We start from the raw sequence: 19,393 nt of genomic DNA, 5'->3' as shown, positions 1-19,393 counted from the left end.
CAATAAAAAGGCACAGAGTAGCAGATTGGATTAAAAAACTAAAACCAACCATATGATGCCTCCAAGAGATACATCTCAGCTACAAGGACAAATATAGACTCAAAGTGAAAGAATGGAAATTTATACTCCCAGCAAATGGTATTCAGAGAAAATCGTGTGTAGCCATACTGATATCAGATGAAACAGACTTCAGGATAAAAAAGGTAACAAGAGACAAAGATGGACATTTCATAATGATAAACAGGACAATACAACAAGAAGACAATACATACATATGTTCCCAATCAGGGAGCACCAAAATATGCAAAGAATCTACTAACAGACTAAGTGGAGAAATTGACCAAAACACAATTATAGTAAGTACATCACTGACAGCTATTGATAAATCATCCAAACAGAAAATAAGTAAGGAAACATCAGTCCTAAATGACACATTAGACCAAATGGATATAATTGACAATTTTAGAGCATTTCATCATAGAACACCAGAGTATACATTCTTTTCCAGTGTACATGGAATATTCCAAAGACAGACCATATGTTGTGACATAAAACTAGCCTCAGGAAATTTAAGAAGACAGAAATCATACCAAGCATATTCGCTGACACAAGGCTTTGAAATTGGATATCAACTTCAAAAAGAAAGCAGTAAAGACCACAAATATGTGGAGATTAAACAACATGCTTTTAAAGAATGACTGGATCAAAGAAGAAACAAGAGGAGAGATCAAAAGGTACATAGAAACAAATGAGAATGAGAAGACATCCTACCAAAATTTTTGGGATGCAGCAAAAGCAGTTTTAAGAGGGAAATTTATATCATTACAGGCCTATCTCAAGAAAGAAGAAAAATCCCAGATAAACAACCTCTCATGTTACACCTTAAAGAACAAGAAAAAGAACAAATGAAACCAAAAGTCAGCAGAATGAAGGAAATAATAAAAATCAGAGCAGAACTAAATGAAATAGAGAACAAAAAGACAATAGAAAAAATTAATGCAACAAAGAGCTGGTTCTTTGAAACGATTAATAATTGACAAACCCTTGGCTAGATTCACTAAGATAAGAAGAGAAAAGACACAAATAAAGAAAATCAGAAAAAAATGAGAAGTTACCACGGATGCCACAGAAATACAAAGGATCATACAGGAATACTATGATGGACTATATACCACCAAATTCAATAACATAGAAGAAATGGACAAGTTCTAAGAAACAGATAGCCTTCCTAGGTTGAATCATGAAGAACTGGGAAATCTAAATTGACCAATCAACAGTAAGGAAATTGAATCAGTCATCCAAAACTTTCCCAAAAGCAAAAGTCTGGGACCAGATGGCTTCACTAGTGAATTCTACCAAACATTCAAAGAGGATCTAATACCTGTGCTCCTCAAATTCTTCGAAAATATCGAAGAAGAGGCAATACTTCCTAACTCATTTTATGAGATGAATGTTACCCTGATACCAAACCTGGTAAGTATAACACAAAAAACGAAAATTACAGAACAATATTTCTGATGAGTACAGATGCAAAAATTCTAAACAAAATTCCAGCAAATTGAATAAAACAATGCATTAGAAAGCTCATAAATCACGATCAAGTGGAGTTAATTTTAGGGTTACAAGGATGGTTCAACATATGCAAATTGATCAATGTGATACATCACATAAACAAAATAAAAGATAAAAATCATATGATTATATCAATAGATGCAGAAAAGCATTTGACAAGATACAACATCCATTTATGATTAAAACACTTAATAAAATGGTTATAGAAGGAAAACACCAAAAAAAAAAAAAAAAAGTCCGAGTGACATAATACAAATGGCAGCGTGAGGTGAGCCTCTGGAAATCTTCCCTGGAATTTACAACAAATTGAACAACTATAACTCCACAAAGTACTCCCTGAGCTGCAGACAGGCAAAACTAAGAAGCACACTACTGAAATCACCTAAAGGTGGGCAAATTACATGAGCAGGAGAGGAGGGAAGGGAGAAGTGTGGAGATGGGGCTGAGCAGGTGCAGCACAAAGACCTAGCTCGGTGCTTTAAGCTCCCTGCATCCGGGAACTACCGCAGCTGTGGGAGAGGGAAGAACTCTGACTACTGGGAATCCGTTTATGGCCTGAGGGAGAGCATATAACACGGCTGAACCCAGTGCTCAGGGCAGACACCTCGGAGCAAAGACTGAGGGAAGAAGGCTTAAAATAGTGGTTTAAGCCCTCACTGCCGAGAAGAGAATGAAACCTTAGGGACTGAGCCTAACCGCCCCCTTCCTACCCTTCCAGAGCTTGCCCTGCCCCCACTGGCCCAGTGCTAGAAGCAGAAGAGTAGCAGTGCCAGATCAAAAGGGCAGAATATTTGCAGTTCTGAGAACTGTGGTCCAGAGACATGGACTCACAGACCAACTACTTTCAGCAAAGGGGAGGGAGATATGGAAGCAGGACTGGTTGTGGTGGAGGTCGCCACCATTGCTCTGGCCACCTCTCACAACTCACCCTGCCCCTGTCCCCACCTATCTGGGTGGAACCCTGCAGGATTAAACAGAGCTGCTGAAACACACAGGCTCTGAATCTGGGGCAAGAAGAGCTTTGGAACCTCAGAAGCTCTCCACATCCCCCCACGGAGGTGGTGACGTATGACCAAGCCCAACTGTTCACAGAGGAGAAGCCCGCCTTCCAGGGAATCCCCCCATTGTGTGAGAAACTGAATAGTGCAGAGAAAATATAACACTATAGTGTGAGAGAGAATAAATGGCTGCATTCGGAGAGAAAATACAACATTCTACCAACACTTACTGGAAAACAAAAGAAAGACCCCTTTGTATCAACCTGTTTCTATCAACCTGTTGATATCAACCTGTTGCAGAACCCACTCCTGTAGATGTCTAGGAAGAGAAATAATAAATCATTAATGGCCATCAATAACCAAGGCAACAAGACAGCTCAGAAAGAAAATGAAAGGTCTCCAGAAATGAACTTAAAGATATAGAAATATGTAACTTACATAACAGAGGATTCAAGATTGCAGTTCTTAAATAACTCAACAAGATGCAAGAAAACACAGACAGGCAGTTTAATGAACTCAGAAACACAATTAAAGAACAAAATGAACATTTTACCAAAGAGATTGAAATTTTAAAAAAGAACCAAATAGAATTTCTGGAGATTAAGAACTCAATAAAAGAAATGAAGAATTAAATAGCCAGCTAAGGTAGTAGAATTGACCAGATGGAGGAAAGAATCAGTGACATTGAAGATACAATTCTGGAAATGACACAGATGGGAGAAGAAAGAGACTTGAGACTTAAAAGAAATGAAAGAACTCTACAAGAACTTTCTGACTCTATCGGAAAGAGCAATATAAGAATAATGGGCATACCAGGAGAAGAAAGATAGAAGGGAACAGAGAGTATATTCAAACAAATAGCTGATGAGAACTCCCTAAACTTGTGGAAAGAACTGGATCCTCAAATCCAAGAAGCAAATATAATAGCTAATTAACCCCAACAGGCCTTCTCCAAGGCACGTTGTATTGAAGCTGTCAAAACACAACAAAGAAAAAATCCTCAAGGCAGCCAGGGAAAAGAAGATGGTAACCTACAAAGGAAAGCCATTAGAATATCATCAGATTTTTCGGCAGAAACTCTACAAGCCAGGAGGGAGAGGAACCAAATATTCAAACTATTGAAAGAGAGAAATTATGAGTCAAGACTAATATACCCAGCAAATATATCCTTTAGATATGAAGGAGGAATAAAGACCTTTCCAGAGATACAGAAGCTGAGGGAATTTTCTAACGCATGACCTGCACTACAAAAAATACTAAAGGAGGCTATTTGACCAACATCAACAGGGACAATTTGTGGCAACCAAAACATAAAAGGGGGGAGAGTAAAGTCCTGAACCAGAATATGGGAATGGTGAAAGTAAGCACGCTGAAGAAAATGGAATACTCTAAATATCAAACTTTCTTTTACATAAACTTAATGGTAACCACTCCAAAAAAAACAAAAAACAAAAAACACAACAGAACTGAAACATGTAACGTAATAAAAGAGGAAACAAAGGGAAAAATCATAGAATACCACCACACAGAAATAATAGACAACAACAAAAAGGCAAAGAAACAATGGAGACACAGTCTTACCAGAAAACTAAAGATAGAATGATAGGAAATCCCCACATACCAATAATCACTCTAAATGTAAATGGACTGAACTCACCAATAAAAAGGCACAGAGTAGCAGATTGGATAAAAAAACTAAACCCAACCACATGCTGTCTCCAAGAGGCACATCTCAGCTACAAGGACAAACATAGACTCAAAGTGAAAAGGTGGAAATTGGCATGCGAGGCAAATGGTATCCAGAGAAAGTCAGGTGTATCCATACTGATATCAGATGAAATAGACTTCAGGGTAATAAAGGTAACAAGAGACAAAGATGGACATTTCATAATGGTAAAGGGGACTATACAACAAGAAGACATAACAATCATCAATATTTATGCCCCCAATTAGGGACCACCGAAATATACCAAGCAACTAATAACAGAACTAAAGGGAGAAATTGACCAAAACACAATTATACTAGGGGAACTAAGTACATCATTGACAGCTATGGATAGATCATCCAAACAGAAAATAAAGAAATAGGAGCTGTAAATGACACATTAGATAAAATGGATAAATTGACATTTATAGAGACCGTCATCATAGAACATCAGATTATACATTGTTTTCTAGTGTACATGGAACATTCTCAAGGATAGACCATGTTGGGACATAAAACTAGCCTCAGCAAATTTAAGAAGATCGAAATCATACCAAGCATATTCTCTGATCACAAGGCTTTGAAATTGGACACTAACTGCAAAAAGAAAGCAAGAAAAACCACAAATATGTGGAGATTAAATGACATACTTTTAAAGAACAACCAGGTCAAAGAAGAAATAAGAGGAGAGATAAAAGATACATAGAAACAAATGACAATGAAAATACATGCTACCAAAATTTTTGGGATGGGGCGAAAGCAGTTTTAAGAGGGTAATATATATCATTACAGGCCTATCTCGAGAAACAAGAAAAATCCCAAATAATAAAGAAGAACAAATGAAACTCAAGGTCAGCAGAAGAAAGGAAATAATAAAAATCAGAGCAGAACTAAATGAAATAGAGAACAAAAAGACAATAGAAAAAATTAACGTGACAAAGAACTGGTTCTTTGAAAAGATTAACAAAATTGACAAACCCTTGGCTAGCCTCACTAAGATGAAAAGACAGATGACACTAACAAACAAAATCATAAATGAAAGAGGGGAACTTAACACGTATTCCACAGAAATACAAAGGATCATCCAAGAATACTATGAAGGACTATATGTCACCAAATTCAATAACCTGGAAGAAACAGACAAGTTCTTAGAAACGTATAAACTCCCTAGGCTGAATCATGAAGAATTGGAAAATCTAAATGGACCGATCACCAGTAAGGAAATTGAATCAGTCATCCAAAACCTTCCCAAAAGCAAAAGTCCCCTGGAACCAGATAGCTTCACTAGTTCATTTTATCAAACCTTCAAAGAGGATCTAATACCTATCCTGCTCAAACTGTTCCAAAAAATTGAGGAAGAGACAATACTCCCTAACTCATTTTATGAGGCCATCATTACCCTGATACCAAAACCTGGTAAGGACAACACAAAAAAGAAAACTACAGACCAATAGCTCTGATGAATACAGATGCAAAAATCCTAAACATAATTGTAGCAAATCGAATGCAACAATGCATTAAAAAGATTATCACAACCAAGTGGCGTTCATCCCAGGGGCACAAAGATGGTTCAACATATGCAAATCCATCAATGTGATACATTACATAAAGAAAATGAAGGACAAAAATCATATGATTGTATCAATTCATGCAGGAAAAGCATTTCACAAGATACAACATCTATTTGTGATTAAAATACTTAATAAAATAGGTATAGAAGGAAAATACCTTAACATAATAAAGGCCATATAGACAAACCCTCAGCTAATCTCATAATTAACGGTGAAAAACTGAAGCCCTTAGCTCTACACTTTCAGGTACACAACAGGGCTGTTGCCTATCATCTCTGCTTTTCAACATAGTGTTGGAAGGCCTCGCCAGAACAATCAGGCAAGAGAAAGAAATAAAAGACATCCAAATTGGGAATGAAGAATTTAAATTATCACTCTTTGCAGATGACATGATGCTATATATAGAAAACCTTAAAGACTCCACTAAAAAGCTATTAGAAACAATCAATGAATATAGTAAAGTTGCCGGCTACAAAATCAACGTACAAAAGTCCATTGCATTCCTATATACTAACAATGAAATCTCAGAAAAAGAAATAAAAAAACACAATTCCTTTTGCAATTACAGCAAAAAAGAATAAAGTACCTAGGAATAAACTTAACCAAGGATGTGAAAGACCTATATGCTGAAAACTATAAGACATTTTTTAAAGAAATTGAAGAAGACACAAAGAAATGGAGTAACATTCTGTACTCATGGATTGGAAGAATCAACATAGTTAAAAGGGACAAATTATCCAAAGCAATATGCAGATTTAATGCGATCCCCATCAAAATCCTAATGGCATTTTTAAAAGAAATAGAACAAAAAATTATCAGTTTTGTTTGGAACCACAAAAGACCTCGAATAGCCAAAGCAATCTTAAGAAAAAAGAAGAATGCTGGAGGTATCACACTCCCTGACTTTAGGTGGTACTACAGGGCAGCAATAATCAAAACAACATGGTACTCGCAAAACCAGACACATAGACAAATGGAATAGAATTGAGAACCCAGAAATAACCACATAAATATGGACAGATCATTTCTGACAAAGAAGCAAAGAACATGGAGAAAAGACAGCCTCTTCAATAAATGGTGCTGGGAGAATTGGAAAGCCATGTGCAAAAGAATGAAACTAGACTGCTATTGGTCACCATGTACCAAAATTAGCTCAAAATGGATCAAAGACCTAAACATAAGACTGGAAACAATAAACAGCATAGAAGAAAACATAGGTACTAAACTTATGGACCTTGGGTTCAAAGAGCATTTTATGAATTTGACTCTAAAGCAAGGGAAGTAAAAGCTGAAATAAATGAATGGGACTATATCAAACTTAAAAGCTTCTCCACAGCAAAGGAAACCATCGACAAAATAAAGAGGCCACCAACTGAATGGGAGAAGATTTTTACAAACAGTGCCCCGATAAGGGGCTAATATCCAAAATATACAAGGAACTCACACAACTGAAGAAGAAAAAAACAAACAACCCAATTGAAAAATGGGCAGAGGACCTGAAGAGACATTTCTCCAAAGAGGACATACAAATGGTAAATAGACATATGAAAAAATGCTCAACATCACTAATCATCAGAGAAATGCAAATCAAAACCACAATGAGATATCACCTCACCCCAGTCAGAATGGCTATCATCAACAAGACAAATAGTAACAAGTGTTGGAGAGGCTGTGGAGAAAAAGGAACCCTCATACACTGTTGGTGGGAATGCAGACTGGTGCAGCCGTTATGGAAGGCAGTGTGGAGGTTCCTCAAAAAATTACGAATAGAATTACCATATGACCCAGCAATCCCTCTCCTGGGTATCTACCCAAAAAATCTGAAAACATTTATCCATAAAGACACGTGTGCTCCAATGTTCATTGCAGCTTTATTTACGGTGGCCAAGACATGGAAACAACCAAAATGTTCTTCGATAGATGAATGGATAAAGAAGTTGTGATATATACACACAATGGAATACTATTCGGCGGTAAGAAAAGATGATATAGGACCATTTGTGACAACATTGATGTATCTTGAGATTACAATGCTAGGCGAAGTAAGTCAGACAGGAAAAGCAGAGAACCATATAATTTCACTGATATGTGGTATATGAATCAAAAACAACAAAAGAACAAGACAAACAAATGAGAAACGAAAACTCATAGACACAGATAATAGTTTAGTGGTTACCAGAGGGTAAGAGGGGATGTGGGTGGTAGACGAAGGTAAAAGGGATCAAATATATGGTGACATAAGAAGAACTGACTCTGCGGGGTGAACACACAGTGTGATTTATAGAAGATGTAATACAGAATTGTACACCTGAATTGAAATTCATGTAACTTTACTAACAATTGTCACCCCAGTTAACTTTAAAAAATAAGAAGGAAAATACCTTAACATAATAATGGCCATATATGACAAACCCTAAGCCAATATCATAACTAACGGTGAAAAACTGAAGCCCATTGCCTATGTTCAGAACAAGACAGAGTTGTCTCCTTTCACCACTGCTTTTCAACATAGTATTGGAAGTCCTAGCCAGAGCAATCAGGCAAGAGAAATAAATAAAAGGGATATGAATTGAGAATGAAGAAGTTAAATTGTCACTTTTTGAAGGTGACATGATTCTTTACGTAGAAAACCCTAAAGACTCCACCAAAAAGCTATCAGAAACAATAAATGAATATAATAAAGTTGCCAGCTACAAAATCAATGTACAAAATCCATTGTATTCCTATACACTAACAATGAAATTTCAGAAAAAGTAATGAAAAAGAATTCCTTTTGCAATTGCAACAAAAAGAATAAAATACCTAGGAATAAACTGAACAAAGGATGTGAAGGACCTGTACACTGAAAACTATAAGACATTTCAAAAAGAAATTGAGGAAGACACAAAGAAATAGAAAAACATTCCATGTTCATTGACTGGAAGAATCAACATAGTTAAAATAGCTGTATTACCCAAAGCAATATACAGATATAATGCAATCCACATCAAAATCCCAATGGCAGTTTTTAATGAAACAGAACAAAAAAATCATCAAATTTGTATGGAAATCACAAAAGATCTGGAGTAGCAAAGCAATCCTAAGAAAAAGAACAATGCTGGAGGTATCACATTCCCTGACTTCAGCTTGTTCTACAGAGTAACAATAATCAAAACAGCATGGTATTGGCAGAAAAACAGACACACAGACCAATGGAATAGCACTGAGAACCCAGAAATAAACCCACATAAATATGGACAGATAACTTTTGACAAAGGAGCCAAAAACACACAGTGGAGAAAAGAAAACCTCTTCAATAAATGGAGCTGGGAAAATTGGAAAGCCATGTGCAAAAGAATGATACTAGATTGCTGTCTATCACCATACACCAAAATTAACTCAGAATGGATCAAAGACCTAAGCATAAGACCTGAAACAACAAACTGCATAGAAGACAGCATAGCTACTAAACTTATGAACATCAGCTTCAAAGAGGAATTTGTGAATTTGACCTTAAAGGCCAGGGAAGTATAAGCTAAAATAAATTAAAGGGACTATATCAAACTAAAAAGCTTCTGCACAGCAAAAGAAACCATCAACAAAATGTAGGGAACCAACTTAAAGGGAGATGTTTGCAAGCAACGCTTCCAGTAAGGGATAATGTCCAAAATATATAGTGAACTCATCCAACTCATCAAAAAAAGACAAACAATCCAATTTAAAAATAGGCAGAGGATATGAACAGACACTTCCACCAAGATGACATACAAATGGCCAACAGATATATGAAAAAATGATCAACTTCAATAGCTATTAGGGAAATGCATATGAAAACAACAATGAGATACCACCTCACACCAGCTAGAATGGCTATCATCAACAAGACAAATAATAACAAGTGTTGGAGAGGTTGTGGAGAAAAAAGAACCCTCATATACTGCTGGTGGGAATGCAGACTGGTGCAGCTGCTATGGAAGGCAGTGTGGAGGTTCCTCAAAAAATTAAGACTAGAATTACCATATGACCCAGCAATCCCTCTCTTGTGTATATACCCAAAAATATCTGACAACATTTATCTATAAAGGTATATGTACTCTGATGTTCACTGCAGCTTTATTTACGATGGCCAAGACATGGAAACAACCAAAGTGTCCTTCGATAGATGAGTGGTGAAGAAGATGTGGTATATATATACAATAGAATACTATTCTGCCATAGGAAAAGATGAAATACTGCCATTTGCGACAACATGGATGGACCTTGAGATTATTATGCTAAGCGAAATAAGTCAGACAGAAAAAGTCGAAAATCATATGATTTCACTCATATATGGGACATAAAACTGAAGGCAAAAAAGGAATAAGACAAACAAATAAAGAAACAAAAACTCATAGACACAGACAATAGTTTAGTGGTTACCAGAGGGTAAGGGGGGAGAGGGGATTGTAGAAGAGGGTAAAGAGGGTCAAATATATGGTGATGGAAGGAGAACTGACTCTGGTGGTGAGCACACAATGTGATATATAGATATATTATATAATTGTACACTTGAAACCTATGTAATTTTACCAACCATTGTCAGCCCAATAAAATTAATTTTAAAAAAGGAAAATATGAAGAAAAAGACATTTAAAAAAATTAAAAAAACATGTTCAGAGGAAATCATGCCAGCATTCTGTTTTATAGTAATAGCCAAATACAAAAGAGGAGTAATAACTGTCCCAAAGAGATTGCTTCCTTCTTGAAACAGGTATTCCTATCAGAGAAATATCAAACACACAAAAAATACAACAGGAAATAAACTAATAAATCAAAAAGCATGAACCGTACCCATTTTAAATTTGAATAATTATCTGGAAAAAGGATAATATCAAATGAATAGTTAGGTGGTACATGATGACTCTTCCCTAATTGGAAAGTTTTGAACAGGGAATTTATGTCAGTCAACAAAAGATATGGAAAAATCAGTGGCATCTACTGTAATTCCATGAGTTCAGTGGCAGAAAAATTCACCTGAAGAATGGTGAATGTGGCTTTGCTTGCAATATGTGTTTGGATAAATATCTTGATCTCACACCCAGCATTGTCAATTGTGCTTTTAACTGGCATTGACCCAGGGCTGCTGTCCCTGGAGCTCAGTGCACAGCCTGCAGAAAATGTGTGTGGCTTAACATAGATCAGAGGTAAGATGCAGCCTGTGAACTGCATCAGTCACATAGATTGTGTTTTATTAATTTGAGCCAAAGCTAAAAAATAAGTAGGTTTCAAATGAAAATGGGTATTTCTATTTTATTTTGGAAATTCAGAAGACCTGGCAACATTGGGTTTGCATTCTCACAAGGCAACAATGGGATGAAGCTAGGATGCACTGCCTCTTTTAGACAAGGCATACACTCTTACACGACTTTTGGACTCAGTTGTGTCCAGGAGAGATGCCTCACCAGAAACCAATACTGCTAGACCTCAATCTTAAAGTCTCAAGAACTGTGAGAAAATAAGTGTCTGTTGTTTAAGCCACTCAGTCATTTTGTTATGGCAGCTTTAGCTGACAAATACACAGCTCATGCTCTGGATGTGAGTTACCTGCGTATTCCTCCCCACGATCAACCCTCCACATGCACTCATCTGACCACTTCTCCAAGGACATTCCTTCACCATTTCTACTATACTGCTCTAGTTCCAAATCTATGAGCCATTCTGGACCTGTTGTCTTCTAACTGGATTTTTCATCTTATCTCCATCCCACTCCTGCAACCCCTACATTTTACCATGCCTGAAAGAGTGCTCCATCTGAAAGTTAAAATGGGACCATATCACTCCTGCCACGAATCCGTCATTGTCATGGTGGCTCCCAGACTCTTCTGCTCTTAGCGCTGTGTGGGTTATACAGGTCTTAGTTCTGTGCAGGAAACAAAGTTCAGCTCATCGGGATGGACTCATGAGGAGTCAGAGCACATGAAGGCACCAATGAAGCCATGCTGACTGTAACAATGTGCTATATGAGAGGTGCAAATATAAATCAACACCGACACAAGGGAATTAAACATTTATTTCCACTGGAGGATGCTGGGCAGGTCTCCTGGAGGAGATATCATCTTGGAAGATGGGACTAGCCTAAGACTAATGGGCATGGAGTAAAGAAGGGCCCTGAAGCAAGAGTGTCCTTCCTGAACCTATGAGTTCCCTGTCCTGCAATGCACATTTTCAGAATTAAATGAATGGGGTCAGTGAGTGAGATAAAAGGCTATTAAACACAACGGCAGCGGAAGCAAGCATTTGAGGATATTAAGGGTCTGTAAATTAGGCTTCTGATTCAATGACTTCCACTTAAATTCATTCTAAATCCTAACAAAACCAAGAAACGCTCTGTGTTTAATTCAAATCTACATTAAAGCTGATAAACAATGTCCATCTGATACAACAGTGTTTTACTGTTGACATCATTGGGTGGAAGATACTTTCCCTCCAAAGTGTGCAGTCACTTGATTCATTGTCATTTCAGATATGATGTTGATATACAAGCCGTATTAGGCTATGAGATAAGGTCTTTAAGAAGGAGAGTCTTTCAACATGTGTTACAAGAAGTCGGCTCTTTGGAGTTCACAAGTCCATTCTTTAGATCCAATCTCCCAGTTCTCTTTCATGGAATTTTAAGTTTATTAATTTTTATGTATCGCAAGCATCTTCTGCTTCACACATCCTTTTATTTTTATTAGTTTCAGGTATTCAAAACAATGTAATAGACATTTACACCCCTCACAAAGTGACAATCCCAATCCCCCAATCTACCACCCCTCCGACATCAAACATAGCTGCCACAGTTCCACTGACCCCATTCCCCATGCTGCACGCCACATCCCATGACCATATATAGAACCACAGTCGACACCCATCACTATTCAGCTTCAGCTTCAGGAGCACACCGCCTGGTCAGGCACCTACACCGTCCATGAAGTGGTCTCCCCAATACCCTTTTATTTTTTTTAAAACAAAACTTCTGCTCAACTGCACAATCACATTGAAACAACATTGTATCACCGCAACTCTAGACCTTATTTTATTCTCTTATCTATTTAGACCACAATCCTCTCTTTTTTGAGTTATTTTAATCTGATACATTTTTAAAAGATTTGGCTGGAATAATTTCTAATGTATTTCTTTTCAGAAAAATATGTGGGTGGGATACTCTGGTTACTTCTATATCTGAAAATCTATTTTACCCTCACACACAATGGTTTAATGAGATATGAAACTCTAGGATTACAATTCTCTATTTTCAGACCTCTGGAAACATTGCTCTGTATGATTCTATAAATTAGCACCATAGATGTGAATTCTGCTTCTGATGTGGTCTGCTGTCCCCTTAGGCAAACTGCTTGTTTATTTATTGTTTTCTTCTATTTCTCTCCCCCAAAACTGTCCTTTTATCTTAGAACTCAGATATTTCACCAGGTTACAGAATCTAGGTTTGTCTTGTTTTAATTATTTATTCTTGCAGTGGGTGAGCACTTTCAAACCGAAGACTTAATTGTTCTCTAGATCTTAACTAAAAGTCACATTCATTTATAAGCAGGGATCCTACGTCATGGAATAGACGTACAGAACTGAACAATTATTCGTTCTTATCTATCACAAAATTTGGGTCAAACGCCTACATCTCAAAAAAATTTTTTTTCTTTCCGCCGTAAAATTTAAAAGGCAACCAGTAGCACCAGGATTTCATGATTTTTTTCTTTGATTCTACAGTAGAGTGCATGGAAAATGTTTTCCGGTTAACTCGTAGAGGGACTATTATGCTTGCTACAGCTGAAGCTCTAAGAAAATACTGGCAAATCATGCAGTTTATTACTTTAAAACGCTGGTGATTTTGTACCCACTTTCTTGCATGCAGTTAGCACAGCGAACAGCACTGGGGAGCCTGCCTCGCTATTCTGCTTCTGAAAGAGGAGCAAACATTCTGAGAACACCGGGGTTTAACTTATTCAATGAAACAGAAGTGCCATATCTTCAGCTGTTGAAGTTATTTCTCCAAAGGTAACAAGCCACACCTACCGACAACTGTTATTATTCTGTAATTGGAATAAAAGCTTTGTGGTCAAGCTAAAAGGCCGTATAAATCTCCTTTCATTTGTGTTCTTAAAGTGCAGCATGACTATTACTGTTGCAGGAAATGAGATGCTCGAGTTAGCCATCCTTGTGGATTACATACTGTGGAAATAAATCAATTGAGGGGAGGAAATTCCCAGAGAAACTCATTAATTAGTAACAAGTGAGCGAGCGGTCAAAAACCGCAGGGTGTGGAAAATAATAAAATCACCGGGTAGTGGGTTATGTTCCAGATCACAGAAGTAAATATTGTCAGGATAAAAATCATTCCGCGCAGAATTTAAGACAGACAAACCGCCCTGGATCCCGCCTACCCCGTGCGGGGATGACAGCGGCCCTCCCCTCCAGGACGTAGACGTCCAGAGAGCCCGCAGGAGCTGCGCGGGTTTCCCCGCCCTGAGCTCGTGCGCTCCGTGCGCCGACTGCACCTACCCAGCAGCAGGAGCCGGTGCGTCTGCTGCAGGTCTCGCTTCTGCTCCCGGAGCATGCGGTCGATGCCCCTGCTGACTTTCCTCGCCTCCCGCTCGGCCTCGCGCTCTTCAGCGCGCAGCTGGTCCGGGCGTCGCCGCCCCTCTTTCTTCGGGGAGGCTTTGGGCCGCGCGCACGCCAGGCTCCCGCCGGCGCCCGTTGGGAGCGGGATCCGCGCCGCATCTCCCCCCGCCGCCGGGGCCGAGGTCAGGGCCAGGCCCGGCCACGCGCCCCCCGCGGGCGGTTCCGAGCCCACGCAGGGGGTATCCTGCGGATCTCCAAAGAGCAGCGGTCGCAGACTGTAACACAGACCCATGTGGGCGCGGCGCGGGCGCGAGGAACGCGGGGACGACTGGCGCCGGGCTCACGCCAGGGCCCCAGCTCCGAGGCGGGAGTGGACTGCACCTGGACCCAGGGTGGGGTTGCGGCCAGCCCGAACCCAGGGCCACGGCCCCTCACTGCCCTGGAGGGCCATTTTGCATTTTCCGCTGGGCGCAGGGGGTGGTGGCTGCCTGGGCCGGAGATCACCTGATCAGGCGGAGAGCCGGCCCAGCTGACGGACCTCCACGAGCCCGGCCCTCTTTACCGTAAATACAGTCTCCCTGGCCAGCCCCCCCGTTACCGTATATACCGCCACCCAAACGGCTCTCTTTACCGTAAATACGGCCGCAACGGTCGTCTCCCGTGACCGTAAATACCTCAGTCTTGGCTAGTCCACATTACTATAAATACCGCCACCAGATCCACGTCTAGTTACCGTAAATATCGCCGCCTGGGCCGACCCCCAAGACGCCGCGCGTGCGGGTCTTCGATACCGTAAATACCGCTGCCGGCGCTCTGCGCTCAGCTGTGGACAGTGCCGCAGTGGCGCTGGTGGTGGTGTCACCAATCGGAGGGGCCATTACAGCACTTAAAATCGCTGTGGTTTTGATCTTGGGAAAGTGGTAAATAAGAACGGAAAGGCGGGTGAAGGGATACAGATGATAGCTTTAAGATCTTACATTCCTGACTATATTACCTGCAGAGATGTCTGCATCTGACCGCTCCTTTTTCAAGCTCACATCTAACACACAAGCACATACTTGCGTACACTTTTGTTCCCTACTTTAATACTATTATACCTTGTATCTTGACAAAATCTCCCTATCAGGAGATCCATGACATCATTTTCAACAATTACCACACTTACTAAAAAATAAAAAATGAGCACATGTAATTGTCATGTACTATTTGTATTTGCTAAAGCGAGAATGAGAAATTACACTCTGTAGCTTATTTTTTAATCCCCAATATGTATAGTGCAGAGAGGGGCAGAGGCAAATTCAGACCGGTGCCCTGTCTGCCGGCTTCGTAAGGACACAAACCTGCCAGAGAGCCCCACTTTCTTGCGTATCTCCCATTTCATGTCCGTTATCTTACAGAGCTTTTACAATGGATGAAAATTTCAATAGCTTTTAAGAACTCTGCTATAACGTATTCCTTAATTTTGAGCAAAATGACATGGACTATTATAACTGATAGTTTAAAATATCTAAGTTTCATTAACACAGGAGATTGAACTATTTAATGAAAAATAGCATGTCACACAGTTTACACTATACCAGTCAGCACTTGGTATAAACATTACATTTGATTAAAATTTTAAATAAAGAAATTGGAGATCCATAATTCACATTTATTTTAGAGCTCTGTTAATAACAAATGAATATACCATGTAATGTTTTAGACGGAACATTATCCCTAAATTATTGCCAAAATTATGCTGTACTATTAGATCTTTGAGTAGTAGGAGAAAGGAGGACTATAGAAAATCTAACTTGAGAAAACAGAAAAAGTTACTAAATATCGCTGTCATTTTCACTATTCTGTCATGCACCCATCCGCCATTTATCCATTCATTTATTTAAGATTTATCAAACCACAAAAGACCCCGAATAGCCAAAGCAATCTTAAGAAAAAAGAACAATGCTGGAGGTATCACACTCCCTGACTTTGGCTTGTACTACAGGGCTACAATAATCAAAACAGCATGGTATTGGCAGAAAAACAGACACATAGACCAATGGAATAGAATTGAGAACCCAGAAATAAAACCACATAAATATGGACAGATAATTTTTGACAAAGAAGCTAAAAACATACAATGGAGCAAAGACAGCCTCTTCAATAAATGGTGCTGGGAGAATTGGATAGCCACGTGCAAAAGAATGAAACTGGACTGCTATTTGTCACCATATACCAAAGTTAATTCAAAATGGATCAAAGACTTAAGCATAAGACCTGACACAATAAACTGCATAGAAGAAAACATAGGTACTAAACTTATGGACCTTGGGTTCAAAGAGCATTTTATGAATTTGACTCCAAAGGCAATGGAAGTAAAAGCTAAAATAAACAAATGGGACTATGTGAAACTTAAAAGCTTCTGCACAGCAAAAGAAACCATTGACAAAATAAAGAGGCCACCAACTGAATGGGAGAAAATTTTTGCAAACAGTGCCTCCGATAAGGGCCTAATATCCAGAATATACAAGGAACTCATGCAACTCAGCAACAAAAAAACAAACAACCCAATTGAAAAATGGGCAGAGGACTTGAAGAGACATTTCTCCAAAGAGGACATACAAATGGCAAATAGACATATGAAAAAAATGCTCAACATCACTAATCATCAGAGAAATGCAAATCAAAACCACAATGAGATATCACCTCACCCTAGTCAGAATGGCCATCATCAACAAGACAAATAGTAACAAGTGTTGGAGAGGCTGTGGAGAAAAAGGAACCCTCATACACTGTTGGTGGGAATGCAGACTGGTGAAGCCGTTATGGAAGGCCGTGTGGAGGTTCCTCAAAAAATTACGAATAGAATTGCCATATGACCCAGCAATCCCTCTCCTGGGTATCTACCCCAAAAATCTGAAAACATTTAGAGATAAAGACACGTGTGCTCCAATGTTCATTGCAGCTTTGTTTATGGTGGCCAAGACATGGAAACAACCAAAATGTTCTTCGATAGATGAATGGATAAAGAAGTTGTGGTACATATACACAATGGAATACTATTCGGCGGTAAGAAAAGATGATATAGGAACATTTGTGACAACATGGATGGATCTTGAGAGTGTAATGCTGAGCGAAATAAGTCAGACAGAAAAAGCAGAGAACCATGTAATTTCACTGATATGTGGTATATAAACCAAAAACAACAAAAGAACAAGACAAACAAATGAGAAACAGAAACTCATAGACACAGACAATAGTTTAGTGGTTACCAGAGGGTAAGGGGGGGTGGGGAGTGGGGGGTGAGAGATGAAGATAAGGGGGATCAAATATATGGTGATGGAAGGAGAACTGACTCTGGGTGATGAACACACAATGGGATTTATAGATGATGTAATACAGAATTGTGCACCTGAAATCTATGTAATTTTACTAACAATTGTCACCCCAATAAATTTAATTAAAAAAAAGAAGATTTATCAAGCACCTACAGTGTGCTAGGCATTCTGGTTGGTACTGGGTGAGACAAAAGACATTGGTCCTTGTGGAGTTTACACACTAGTGAGGTAGAAATATGTTCAACCATATAAATGCAAATATATATATATATATATATATATATATATATATATATATATATATATATATATATATAAAGTACATTGCAAATCATACAAATCCCATTAAGAGAAAGAATAGCGTTCTCTGAGAAGTAATAAGGTCAGGTTCAATTTAAATTGGGAGGGGAGGGTATTTGTATATGATACAGACAAGACCTTTCAAAGCAAAGGATATTTGAACTGAGACCTGAAGGATACATACCAATTCTTTTTCTGTTATAACTTATTTGGTAAAAGATATCAACCACTATCACATGAGATAGATGACATTTTGTTTACTAGGTCTGACAATTAAGTTCGCGAACTTGTTACAATGATGTTGCTAACCTTTTATGATATCAGAGGGATAGCATAACTGGACAAACAGTTAACCAAGTTTTCTATTTGGAAGTGCTGAAAAGGCTGCATGAAAAAGTTAGATGAAAACGACCTGAACTTTTTGCCAACAATTCATGACTGGTGCATTCAAGACAATGCACCAGCTCACATGCCACTGTCTGTGAGGGAGTATTTAGACAGTAAACAAATACCTGTATTGGAACACCCTCCCTACTTACCTGATCTAACTTTTAGCAATAAAGTGTTCCGTCTAAAACATTACATAGACTTCTTTCTTTACCTAAAGATAAAGGAAATATTGAAAGGAAGACATTTTTATGACATTCAGGACATCAAGGGTAATACGACAACAGCTCTGATGGCCATTCCAGAAAAAAAGTTCCAAAATTGCTTTGAAGGGTGTACTAGGCGCTGGCATCGTTGCATAGCTTCCCAAGGGGAGTACTTCGAAGGTGACCACAGTGATATTCAGCAATGAGGTATGTAGCACTTTGTCTAGGATAAGTTTGTGAACTTAATTCTCAGACCTTCCTATATATTAAAGCTGGCTGAAAATAGAAACAAATGTAGGACAGATTTTTAAATGAAGTACATAAAATAAAATGTATCTAAATGAGAACTCATTGACATTTAAGAGTTTACTTAGAAGAAATTGAAGACAATGTTTTCAATTGGTACACTAAAATAAACTGAAAAAAACTCTCAGTATCCTATTAAAAGAATCCTAGGAAAAAATGCTCTACCCATTTTGCTCATATTTCAGTTTCTTTCAAACACTTGTACAAATTATTAAAAAATTAGATGTATAGGATAAATTAAAATAAAATATTTAATATTTATATATCACTGTTAGTTGAATTTAATGTTTTCTCTTTAATCCAGAATGATTTTTAGTTTACAAATCATTATGTCATGTAAGTAAGCAATTTTAATGTCAAAGAATGATTATGGATCTAAGAATAGAATGATTATGAGTTTTAAATAAAAATGAAATACATGAACATGTTACAAATGATGGGGTGTGTAAAGGAA

General features: G+C 38.4%; 1 protein-coding gene across 3 annotated transcripts in view; it reads right to left on the bottom strand.

Moving 5' to 3' along the window:
- The window catches only part of GNAL (G protein subunit alpha L), a 202,107-nt gene extending 187,105 nt beyond the window's left edge, over positions 1 to 15,002 (bottom strand). Inside the window, exon 1 of one of the 3 annotated variants that reach the window (XM_019711347.2) lies at positions 14,364 to 15,002. In XM_019711347.2, coding sequence (XP_019566906.2) covers positions 14,364 to 14,715 — 352 coding nt within the window. In that variant the 5' untranslated portion in view covers positions 14,716 to 15,002. The remainder of the gene's footprint in view (positions 1 to 14,363) is intronic. The other 2 variants (XM_019711346.2, XM_074340381.1) reach the window with 2 other exon arrangements.
- Between the last annotated feature and the right edge of the window lie 4,391 nt (positions 15,003 to 19,393).

Source organism: Rhinolophus sinicus, linkage group LG09, assembly GCF_036562045.2.
Source record: "Rhinolophus sinicus isolate RSC01 linkage group LG09, ASM3656204v1, whole genome shotgun sequence".
In the NCBI taxonomy this organism is placed as follows: domain Eukaryota; kingdom Metazoa; phylum Chordata; class Mammalia; order Chiroptera; family Rhinolophidae; genus Rhinolophus; species Rhinolophus sinicus.
The sequence above is the reverse complement of the archived record's forward strand: the minus strand, read 5'-3'. Positions and strand labels throughout refer to the sequence as shown.